Source organism: Camelina sativa, chromosome 19, assembly GCF_000633955.1.
Source record: "Camelina sativa cultivar DH55 chromosome 19, Cs, whole genome shotgun sequence".
NCBI lineage: Eukaryota > Viridiplantae > Streptophyta > Magnoliopsida > Brassicales > Brassicaceae > Camelina > Camelina sativa.
The window spans coordinates 25,623,087-25,634,929 of NC_025703.1; the positions used below are offsets into that span (position 1 = coordinate 25,623,087).

Here is an 11,843-nt window from a genome sequence, read left to right on the forward strand (position 1 = left end):
GTCACGGCTACGGTCCAGTCATGTGGACAGAACTGGAATGCTGCAACTCCAAGCAGTGCTTCAAATGTGTGGGATTCTAACTCGGGTTTGGCGTCTTTCCCAGACAATCAAGAAATAGACTTTTTAGATCTCTTTAGTCCAAGTTTCAAATTCAACTTCGCATCTACTTCCACGGATTGGCAACCGATTGTGGCTGGACCAGACGAATGTGACGAATCAGTCTCGGATCTTTTGGCAGAAGTGGAAGCCATGGAGTCCCAAAAACGTCTTCCTTCTCCAACTTCAACATTCCGTGGTCCAGAAGAATTATTAGTCCGGCACTCAATAAACGATAGCTTTAGCCCGGCTGAAGGACATAGCCCAGCACTAGATGTAAGCAAAGGTGACTCCATGAGCTCCTCCACAAACGATCGGCAAATGCATTCACGATCTAACAGCGCCGTGCATTTTTAGCTCGGTGGGCTCGGTTTCACATAGAGAGAAATCATAATCAGGGGCACAGACTACCATATATCATCTCCAGTGTCCTAGATTCGTCGTCTGATCGATGGTGGACTATACCCTCTTTTTTTCTCTTTTTTTGCAGGATTATTACAGAACATAAATAAATGGCAAAATCATCATCAGCAGCAAGAATGAAAAAAAAAAAAAAAAAAGGGTGGTGCATATGAAGAAGATATATATGATACAAAATGTGTTTCTTCTCGGTATTTTTGGCTGCACCCACCACCATTGTTTTTTCTCTCTCGGTATTTAGGTGTTGTAAACGTTGTCCTGTGTTAAGATTTGCACAGACATACCCAACTTGTGTATTTTTACATTGTTTGTACTTGGGAAGAAGAAGTATAAAAATGATTGTCCATGGGGATGTACGTAATCAAAAACATTGTAGGGGTCATGAGCTTATTATTCTATATATGATAATGATAGTGTAACGTTTCATTCTTAATATTTTTGAATGTTTTCAAATATCTTTAATATCCTTGACAAGTGTAGGCTCCAGTTTTTTATCCACTTAGAAAATGAGACGAACTCAATTTGGATTTGTAAAGTTTTTTTTGTGGTTTCTTCGATTTCGTTTGTTGTTGATCTAGTGGTGGAAGCTACGTCGAATATGACGCCGTCGCAGAGATACGCGGCGAGCGCATTGTTTGCGATCGCGCTTAACCAAGCGCAGATCAGCCAGACTAAGCCACTCGGAATCCCTGCCACCACAGACCACGACGGAGACGACGGAGAGTCTGAGAATCGTCGAGAGTCAATCAGCAGCGACGGTGATATTCCTATCTCCGACGACGCGGATCTATGGGTCCACGAAGTTTCCGGCCTCCTCCGACCCGTTTTCAGGTATGATCACAATGAAATTTTCATGTTCATATGCGTCTGTGTGTGTGATGTATACATCATTGAGCTGTCTCTGTTAATTTGCTTTCAGATGTCTTCAGATTGATTCATCAGCTTGGCATGGCCTTGAGAAGATAGCTGCTTCTTCTCAGGCTAAGGACCACATCGGTGCGGTATGACTAATATAATTTCCCTTCCTTTCATGGAACATGTGTTGATGAGCTCCTTTTGATTGGATGCTACAATTTGGTTTATCGTAGTTCGTCAAGTTACTCTCAGAGGATGTGAGTAATGATGATGATGATTCTAGTGAAATGGTGGAGAAAGAGACCGCTTTAGCTAAAGCTGCTGAAGCTATGGATCAAAACATTCGAAGCAGCTCTGTATCTGTGGAGGCTAAGATGGAGAAACATGTTGAATTCGAAAACGAATGCCGTGAGAAGTATTCTGTTCCCGAGGCGCAGTCTGACGCTGAGGTTAAGGAAACAGATAGTCATGGAGAGGATGGAAAGAGAGATGGAGTCCACAAATCTGGGATTGTTGAACAAGAGAAGAAACCTGTTGAGGAAGTAGCGTTGCTTAGTCATGAGAGGAAGATTAATGTGCTTTACGAGCTTCTTTCTGCTTGCTTGGCTGATAAATATGAGGAGAATGAGACATGTACAAGGACTAGGAAAGGCTATGATGCTCGTCATCATGTTGCTCTGCGGTTACTTGCGACTTGGTTTGACTTTCAGTGGATTAAAATGGTTTGTTTGCTTCATTTTTTTTTCAAATTATGCTACCACACATAGTAAACTCATTGCTTTATGATAGATATCTTGTTGGGGATTTAGGTACTGAGGATGTTGGTTATGGGAACTTATTTGCGCATTTCCATTGTGCTGAGAATCTATTTATGTATTTTCTAGGAAGCAGTTGAAACAATGTCTGCATGCTCTGCCATGGCATCGCAACAGTCAAGTGGAAATAAGGAAGAAGAGTCTCTGTCACCAAATAGTGAATGGGCTAAATGGAAGCGTGGAGGCATTGTTGGAGCGGCTGCTTTAACAGGGGGGACTTTGATGGCCATCACTGGTGGTATGATGTATTCTAACTGTTAAAATCCCTTCCCACGTTTCGGAAATTAAGACCTTGGATTTGGAAAATGCTAATTTTTCACCTTCTTTGATTACATATTATATGAAATAGGATTGGCTGCTCCAGCAATTGCTGCAGGGTTCGGTGCATTGGCACCAACACTAGGCACGATCATTCCTGTAATTGGAGCCAGTGGGTTTGCTGCAGCTGCTGAGGCTGCCGGAACTGTTGCTGGTTCTGTTGCTGTCGCAGCATCTTTTGGAGGTAAATTAAAAGTAGACCTCATTTTTAGCTTCCTTTAAGTAAAAAAATGGATGGAAATGATGATAATTGTATAGTTTCTATATGTGTTTATGAATAGCTGCTGGAGCTGGCCTCACAGAGACTAAGATGGCTAGGAGAACTGGGGACATTGAGGAGTTTGAATTTAAAGCTATTGGAGAAAATCATAATCAAGGAGTTAGTTTTAATTTCCTACTGCTGATATATAGTTTTGCATTGGGACAAAATTGACTATTGTTTGTACCTCATGTTGAAATCTCTTTGTTCTGCATTAATCCGGTTTTGAGGATGACGTCCTTCTTTCTTTTATTTTTTTTGTTGTAATAGCGATTAGCAGTGGAGATCTTAGTTGCTGGATTTGTTTTAAAGGAAGAAGACTTTGTAAAACCATGGGAAGGGTTAACTAGCAACTTGGAAAGGTATTAACACGAGTTGTTCTCGTGTACAATTTTGTGACTATGATTCGCAAAATTCATATGTTTTGCTATTATTGCTTCTTAGGTACACAGTGCAATGGGAATCCAAGAATATTATAGCAGTGAGCACTGCAATTCAGGATTGGCTTACTTCAAGTAATAATATGTAGTTTTATCCATTTACGCTTAACCATGTAAATTTTTTTTTTTGTTTTTTTTTTGTTATTGCATTAAGAATAAATAGTAACATCGACATGAAATTGTTGCAGGAGTTGCTATGGAGTTGATGAGACAAGGTGCAATGCACACCGTACTAAACTCGCTTTTAGTAGCTATGGTATGGCCGGCAACACTCCTTGTAGCTGCTGATTTCATAGATAGTAAACGGAGTATTGCTATTGACAGGTAAAAAGAAAATATTTTATGATATTGAAATGCCAAATGTGATGCAACCATTACTGCTACTTAAAGTTTATGGCTATTATGTGCCTTTCAGGTCAGACAAAGCAGGAAAACTTCTGGCTGAAGCGCTTCGAAAAGGGTTGCAAGGAAATAGGTACAATTATTGGATAAATTCCATCAGAACTTTATGATAGGAAGTTGTACAATTAGAATTTTACATTAGCATGTTGATTTTTTTATTTATTTTGGAAAACTTGTGAGGAATTCAGACCTGCTCTCGTTGGTTTTTCGCTTGGTGCACGTGTCGTCTTTAAGTGCCTCCAGACTCTGGCCGAGACTGAAAAGAATGGTATATTATCCCACTCATATTTATCTTTCTTTAGAATTGACAATTGATTCTTGTCTTAACACATTTTTCACGGTAGCTGAAATTGTGGAAAGAGTTGTTCTTCTTGGAGCACCAATTTCAATCAAGAATGAGAACTGGCGGGACGTAAGAAAGGTAATAAACCTGTTATTTAGTGTTCTGTTTCATCTTATATAATGAACAATTGATTATTGATGTCACACAGTCTAGGAAACAGATACGTAATTTGGTGTTCTGTTTCATCTTATTATATGAGTCTTTTGGGTGGTTATCAGATGGTGGCTGGAAGATTCATTAATGTTTACGCCACAAATGATTGGACCCTCGGAGTTGCCTTCCGTGCAAGGTACTGTATATTTAATTGTTTTTCAATTCCGAGTTTAAACTGCAAAAATGAAAACCTGTTTCTCTTCTTAATCTTTGAAGTCTGTTGTCCCAAGGATTAGCTGGAATCCAACGGGTCTGTATCCCAGGGATCGAGGATGTAAGTATCTCGTTTTCTCTTTGTGTTATTATATTATGTTCATGTCAAGTGATGTGAAGGAAATAATCAGACTAATCATCATCATATTCATCATTACCTATCAAATAACCCCCAACGTTACACAGGTGGATGTAACAGATATGGTAGAAGGTCACTCATCTTACCTATGGAAAACTCAACAAATCCTGGAAAGACTCGAACTCGACAACTCTTACCCCGTCTTTCGAAACACTCTCTAACTGAGCCCGACATTTGTTATTAGGAACCATATATATCCCATTTTAATCCAGATTCAGTGTCAAGCAAAACTAAACATCATCTCCCATCTTGCCTCATTCTCCTAAGGTGCGTATGAATACACTTTCACATCCACTTTCACATTTCCCCCATTTTACATAGAAATTTCCCTCAGTTTGAAACCTTTTACACGGTCTAATTCTTTACCCGGAAAACATTGGAGAAATTCTGTTGACATAGTTAAGGACTTTTTTGTTCCTTGTACATGTACATGACGATTTTTCAATATATTTTTTTTTTGTTGTGATTTACTTAATTATTTGAGGTAGACACAACTAGAAAAAGTAGATAAAAACAAGATTTAACATAAAAACAAAACTGATGCACATGGAAAAGTTAGTTGTAAAGGCAAGTGAGGCGCATGTTAGGCACCGCAATGAGGCGTGTGGCTCTGGGAGCGGTGAGACCCATGACGTCGCTCATGTCAAGCTCACTCGGTGTCATCCCATCAGGCAACTGCCACGTGAAACTGTGAATGATGTTAGCCACAGCGACCTCCATTGCGTAAAGCCCAAGCTGCATCCCCGGACACGATCTCCGACCTGACTCGAACGGTATAAACTCAAAGTTAGTCCCCATGAAATCAGGCATACCCGGTTCCATAAACCTCGAAGGCTTAAACGCTTCAGGTTCAACCCATAGTTTCGGGTCACGCGCGATGGCGAATGCGTTGATAATCAATCGCGAGCCTTTGGGCACAGAGAAGCCTTGGAGCTTCGTGTCCTCAATGGCCTCGTGGAGGATGAGTGGGATCGGTGGGTGGAGCCTCATGGTTTCTTTGAGTGTGCATTTGAGGAAAGTTAGTTTCTCGAGGTGCATCTCATCCACGCGCTGGTCAAGACCCACGACTTCGGCAAGTTCTTGTTGGAGCCGATTGAGTTCGTCTGGGTTACGTAAGAGCTCCGTCAAGGCCCACTCTATCCCCGACGCCATTGTCTCCGTTCCTCCAAACATAACATCCTTCAAGCACAAATAAATGTTTAAATATATATGTAGGACTATAATGTGTTTTAATTCTTGGATTTAACCATGCGAAGATATTATATGTATGTGTGCATATTTTATATAATTCAGCTTACCTTTAAATGATTATTAAGAGTTAAGAAAAAAAGAAGAAGAATGATTAGTGTGAAAAATGTAAATGAAATAAATTATAACGTTTTGGTGTATACCATGACGAGCGCTTTGATATTATCACGTGTAAGTTTTACGGAGCTCTTGTTACGATTAGTTGATGAATCCTTGCTCACTAAATTTTCTTCTTCGCTGTAAAACGCAAGTAGATCATCCACCATATCGGTATCTTCATCATCGTTTACAGTCTCCCTCTTCTTCATATGCTCATCGATAACTTCATCAATGAACCCGTCGAGATCGTTACGGGCCTTCACGAGCCTCTTGTTTATCCCGTGCAGATCGAACCAACCTAAGAACGGTATGAAGTCTGCGACGTTGAATGCTCCAAATAGCTTTGAGAACTCTTGCAAGATCCTTATGAACTCGTCTTGTTCCGTCTCGCATGCGGCACCAAACGCGGCTCGGTACGTTATGTTTCTTGTCAACGTAAAAATGAGCTCTCCAACGTTTACGGGTTTTCCGACGTTGCTAGACAAAGACCGGACCATATTATTTACTTCGTCGCGGACCGAGGCCCATGACTCAGCTCGTCTACGGCTAAACACCTTCATGACGCATACTTTCCTCATTTGTCTCCAAAAAGGTCCGTAAGGAGCAAAAGCCATGTCAGCTAAGTCGTAAGTTAAGTAATTTATGGCTATTGTCACGGGCCGATTTGAGAAGCTGATGTCTTGGACTTGAAGAACTTGTCGGGCCAGGTCAGGTGATGTGATGGCAAACACGTGACGAAATCCCATTCTTAGGTGGAACAAGCCCCCGTATGTTTCGGCCAGCTTGGCTAGACCATGGTGTGAAAGTTGGTCCATCATGAGCATGTTTCCAATTATGGGAAGACCTTTCGGACCTGGAGGGTAGAGCGGGTTACGCCATCGCGGGATGAGGTAAACTAGGACGAGAAGAGAGACGGTGATGAGAAGAGCCATCGTTGTGGGATATATTACTTGTGTTTGCGATAATAGAGACTCCATTGTTAAATTTTTTCACTTAATTTTTGAGATGATGAGATATTAAAGGCTAAGGCTAGTTTTTATAGTGATAAACTGGGGCCTTATCTATCGATTGTTGTTTTTATATATGACATTTACAAAAATAAATAAATAAACTTCGAAGAGTGGACTTTTCTTAATAAAATAACGACTTGACTTTTACAAAATGAAGAACTTTTGCGTTGATATGTACAATAATGTTGCACTAGATTATGTATATAGATTATTGGTCCATCGTTAGACATAATAATTTTTATCAAATACGATGACCTTACGAGTGAAAACATTTTTATTTCTACTTCTGTTATTTTCTTGTATACCGTTTTGAAGAAACGCACAATATTGAAAATAAATGTAACAGTAACCTAACAAACTAGGAAGGATCCTCTTTTTCTAATATTGTAATCCAACTAATCGTTAAGAAATTGCATGCGATGATCATAACCAAAATAAAATAGAGAAGCACATTTTGATTAATAGAGTAATTTAAGGGCGTGCGCATGAAAGTACAAGCTCTATAAATCAACTAAATGTTAGTTGAGTATTTTCTATTCGAGACCAACTTTTTTTGGCATGATTTGGGCCCCTTTCTTCGACGTTCCTATGATAATTTGTTGTTGGACAACCAAGAAATCTAGTGATGAAAGTACATGCTCTAATATCAATATATATTAATCGAATAAACTACTTATGTGTGATAAGATATAAACAAACATATGATTTTAGCCTTTAAGTTTGCTCCAAGATTAATAAGGACGATAACCTTTATACTTTTAATTCTTTTCATCAATTTTTCTTTTCCGAAGTTGTTAGTGTGCTTGTCAAATTTACTTTGACGATATATAAAATTGTAATTTTATATTGTTTGGATGAAATCTATGGATTTTTTTTTATCAAAGACACATTCCAACATTACAGTAACTTTACTTTATTCAGATATATAAATAAAATTTGGTATACTTTGACAAAGAAATTAACCACATTGTTATATGGCATGGTATGAGAAACAATATAGTCTAGTATTACAAGGTTCAAATGTTGTGGATGATCAAAAGGAACTCCTTTCAAGCTCCTTTTAAAGTGAAAAGATATCACACTCTTTAATTTCTTAAAAACGGAAGCAGTCAACGGAACCAGAATTTTTTAAATCAATTGCAAAGGTTTTCTACTTTCTCGTAGAGCTCTCCCGACATGGTTGTGTGAAGGATAGGAATAAATTTTGTTATACTTTGACGAAGAAACTAGCCACATTTTTATATGGTAAGGTATGAGAAACAATATATTCTAATATTACAAGATTCAAATTTTGTGGACGCATTAGCGACATTCTCTTCATCTCTAGAATTCATCCACAAAATGAATGTTTAATCTCTAAAACTCCTATACAAAATCACCCTTAAACACAAATACAACGACCGGTATAATGTAAAAAAAAAGAAAAGGAAAAAGAAGATAGAGATCAACATAAATATTAAAACAACTCCTTGTTTTGTAATAAAAAGTGATATACTTTTGTTAAAGACCATGACTCATTTCCTCCAAGTTGTTGACATTCATTCCACTCTGGCCAACCAACTTTAGTACAAACTAACATTATTTTTTCTTTTGCAACATCAAATAGTTTTGGTGGAAAAGCACATATATTTAGAATTTAAATATCACATAAAATTACATTTAGAAAATAAAGAACTTCATATTATAAAAATTTACAAAGTTTCGCCTAAAAATTAAATATTTGTCTGTATGCCGCCAACATTGAACGTACATGTGTAGCTAGTAATTATTTCCCCAAAAAATAAAATAAATAATTTAAACAATAATATTTGATTATTTTATAAGAAAAAAATTAAATAAATTTTTGAAGTATTAAAATTAGTTACAAGGATAATGATTCTACTTATTATATAAGGAACGCATACCTTAAATATTTCACTTATATATATATATATACCAACCAACTACTTTATTCAGGTCATATAGAAGACAATCCATAATAAGATAGTTTCATTCCAGTATCATACATTTTTCCATCTTGGAAATGGACTTCAGCGATGATTTCAATTTCAGACCGTTATTTATTTTTTTGTATTTGGCTTTTTCCAGATATTTTTACTCACATTTTACTTTTGTATATAAACATTCTCAATTCAAGAAAAATAAATTTGACATTTCATAGAGAAAAAGAAAGCATACATTTAACTTTTATTTTGCACTAACCATATTTATACTGCTTGATCTGCCCAAATCGTTCTTTTGTATTTTTTTCCAATTCGGTGTCGCACCATACAAAAGGAAAAAGCTAACCCCAAAATCAGAATGGATCGAGAACTAAACACCTAAAAAGGAATTAGGCCCAACTTCGGCCCATAAGACAAAAATCTCAGAGAGGGTTACATATTCTCTTCCTACGCCATTCTTAGCTTTCCTCTGCATCTCTCGCTTTTCCTGTTTTCCTCTTCAAGTCGGCTCTCCTGCTTTGCTACACTTACAGGTTTGTTTCTTGTTCCTCGTTTCAACTTGTTCTTTCTCCTCCCATTAGGGTTTGTTTCGACCTCAAAGCATACACCTTTGATATAGAACTCGTAACAGTATTTGATTAGAAATCCAATCTTCCGGATTTATGAAACTAAATCTAGTTGATTAGCAGCAGCATCTTTGTCAATGTTTATGTGAATTCGATCCTTTGTGTTTTCGATTGTTTTGATCTGGTTTTTAGCAACATAAAGTTTCGTTTTTTATGTGGCGTTTGGGTTTTTTTTTATAGCTGATCTTGATCTGATCTGATCTCTCTGCTTTATATCAGTTAAAAAGGTTCGAACTTTAGAAACAATGGTGGCCTTCCCCAACCTTAGCTCTGACGCTGGATTGAAGAAGCTCGATGAGCATCTTCTCACTCGCAGTTACATCACTGGGTTAGAATTTGTTTCCCCTTTTTTGGCTTGTTAAAATTGAGCAGAGCACCATGTACAGATCCTAATTGCTTTCCTCTGTCTGTGTATGTTTATAGGTACCAAGCCTCAAAGGATGATATCACTGTCTTTACAGCTCTTTCAAAGCCCCCAACTTCAGAGTATGTCAATGTATCTCGTTGGTTCCACCACATCGATGCCCTCTTGAGGATTTCGTAAGCTCCATTGCCTTTTATTGTTTACCAGTATATATAGGGATCAATAGTTTTTGCTGGTTCAAAAGTTTTCTAATGTTATTGTCTTATAAATTGTCTCTATTTACAGTGGTGTCTCTGCTGAAGGAAGTGGTGTTGTTGTTGAGGGACAATCACCTATCACAGAAGAGGCCGTTGCTACTCCCCCTGCAGCTGAGTCTAAGGTAAATCCATATTGTTTCTATGGTTTCTCATAATGTTCTCTTTTAGCTGTATATTAGGGGGATTGATATGTATATGTGTAATTCTAGGCTGCTGCTGAAGAAGAAGAAGATGATGATGTTGACCTTTTCGGGGAGGAGACAGAAGAGGAAAAGAAAGCTGCTGAAGAGAGAGCAGCTTCTGTGAAGGCATCTACGAAGAAGAAGGAATGTAAGTATTTGTTTCTGTCTTACACTCTGTAGATTTCTCTGTAGATTTCTCATCTGCTTTTTTTCTTAACTTCTGTCAGCTGGAAAGTCATCAGTGTTGATTGATATCAAGCCGTGGGATGATGAGACTGATATGAAGAAGCTAGAGGAAGCTGTAAGATCCATTCAGATGGAAGGATTGTTTTGGGGAGCATCAAAGCTTGTCCCAGTTGGTTACGGTATCAAGAAGTTGCAGATCATGTGCACCATTGTTGATGACCTTGTGTCTATTGACACCATGATCGAAGAGCAACTCACCGTTGAACCTATCAATGAATATGTCCAGAGCTGTGACATTGTTGCCTTCAACAAGATATGTAAGTTTCATGAATCTTCTCTCAGCTACTTAAATCTTTTGATAAGATAATGTTGTGTGTAACTAACTGTGGATAATGAATTGAACCATAATGCAGGAGGATGGAGAAAAGCTTGAAGGATGGGCCTGTTTATGTTGTTTTTGTCTTCTTCTATATCCAGTTTTCGAAGTTTCTGTTAACTGTTTTGATTCTATAATTATGTGAAAAGGCTTTGCTATATCTGATTCATTTTGATAATTTTGTGAAGACAATTCAGTATTGGCTTAAAGTTTCCAACATATCTCATATATACGAGAATCTTAAGTTTGAAACTATCGTTCCAGATTTGCTTGGATTCTAGATGTCTAATTCGATTTGGAGAAGTGGTTTGATTTCTACTCTTTAAAAAAGAAAATGAAAAATTTGAGTATGACGGAATATGTGAAGCAAGAAACCATGCAAAGCTAAAGTACGCATGATTTTGGTGTTGGCTAAGAAGAATAAGGAAAAAAATTATACTAATAATCAGAGATCAGAGTTTAGGTCCTTGGTCGTGACGCAATATTTATTTAGTTTTCAACAGCCTCATCTCTTTTTGTAGTTTTTAGTTCCACAAATAGAAAAAAAATAAAAATGATGGTAGGTTTCATATGGGTAATGCATGTTCATGTGGTTGCTCAAATTTGATTATTATGGTCTTGATATGGTCCTAGAAGACTATAAAAAGGATGAGAATGGATATGACTTTTACAGAGAAAAATCACGATGGAAATATTGGTGAGATTGACAAGCTTTGTGGTGTTCTTGTTAGTTTCTGGTGCGGTGGTGTTGTTATTGAGCTCAAGCTCTGTTCACGGGTTGAGATATGGACCCTCGAAGAGATTCTTTAACAGTAGTGATCAATCTTCCGTTTTGGGTTCGAACAAAATGTTTGAAAGTGGACATAATAAAGCCCGAAAAGTGCAAGAAGGTAACGTAGATGATGGAAGAGGGGGTCGTGGAGGAGGAGGCAGAGGCCGAGGAAGAGGAAATGGCAAAGGACAAGAAGGTGACAATGGTGGAAAAGAAGATTGCAATGACGGTGTCGGTATTGGTATTGGTATAGGTATAGGAGGTGAACCTAGCCCTGGAACTGGAGGTGGTGGAGGTGGAGGTGGCGGCGGTGGTGGTGGTGGTGGA

The 11,843-nt window shown here is 38.0% G+C and overlaps 5 protein-coding genes across 7 annotated transcripts in view; 4 read left to right on the forward strand and 1 right to left on the reverse strand.

Annotated features, from left to right (window-relative positions):
- The window catches only part of LOC109131032 (zinc finger CCCH domain-containing protein 44-like), a gene marked incomplete in the record, with an annotated part of 6,158 nt that extends 5,212 nt beyond the window's left edge, over nt 1-946 (forward strand). The window contains 1 exon segment of the mRNA XM_019241403.1: nt 659-946.
- On the forward strand, nt 951-4,919 carry LOC104767165 (transmembrane and coiled-coil domain-containing protein 4-like). Of its 3 annotated transcripts, none has more exons than XM_010491205.2 (15): nt 951-1,347; nt 1,436-1,517; nt 1,605-2,093; nt 2,256-2,424; nt 2,536-2,688; nt 2,786-2,883; nt 3,034-3,125; nt 3,208-3,278; nt 3,392-3,527; nt 3,619-3,678; nt 3,794-3,873; nt 3,950-4,026; nt 4,167-4,237; nt 4,318-4,375; nt 4,501-4,919. In XM_010491205.2, the coding sequence occupies exons 1-15, from the start codon at nt 959-961 to the stop codon at nt 4,612-4,614; spliced, it is 2,139 nt and encodes a 712-aa protein (XP_010489507.2). In that variant the 5' UTR covers nt 951-958; the 3' UTR covers nt 4,615-4,919. The 3 variants fall into 3 exon arrangements, with proteins under 3 accessions (XP_010489507.2, XP_010489505.2, XP_010489506.2); XM_010491203.2 differs by having other exon boundaries at nt 4,332-4,375; XM_010491204.2 differs by having other exon boundaries at nt 4,338-4,375.
- LOC104768203 (cytochrome P450 84A1-like) lies at nt 4,997-6,777 on the reverse strand. Its single transcript, XM_010492127.2, has 2 exons — nt 5,845-6,777; nt 4,997-5,632 (listed from the first exon to the last, which is right to left on the reverse strand). The coding sequence occupies exons 1-2, from the start codon at nt 6,775-6,777 to the stop codon at nt 5,009-5,011; spliced, it is 1,557 nt and encodes a 518-aa protein (XP_010490429.2). The 3' UTR covers nt 4,997-5,008.
- LOC104767166 (elongation factor 1-delta 2-like) lies at nt 9,196-10,999 on the forward strand. Its single transcript, XM_010491206.2, has 7 exons — nt 9,196-9,286; nt 9,599-9,707; nt 9,803-9,919; nt 10,029-10,122; nt 10,210-10,330; nt 10,410-10,685; nt 10,782-10,999. Coding segments are annotated over exons 2-7 (693 nt in total). The 5' UTR covers nt 9,196-9,286; nt 9,599-9,624; the 3' UTR covers nt 10,784-10,999.
- The window catches only part of LOC104768204 (putative glycine-rich cell wall structural protein 1), a 7,394-nt gene continuing 6,980 nt past the window's right edge, over nt 11,430-11,843 (forward strand). Inside the window, exon 1 of the mRNA XM_010492128.1 lies at nt 11,430-11,838. Coding sequence (XP_010490430.1) covers nt 11,430-11,838 — 409 coding nt within the window. The remainder of the gene's footprint in view (nt 11,839-11,843) is intronic.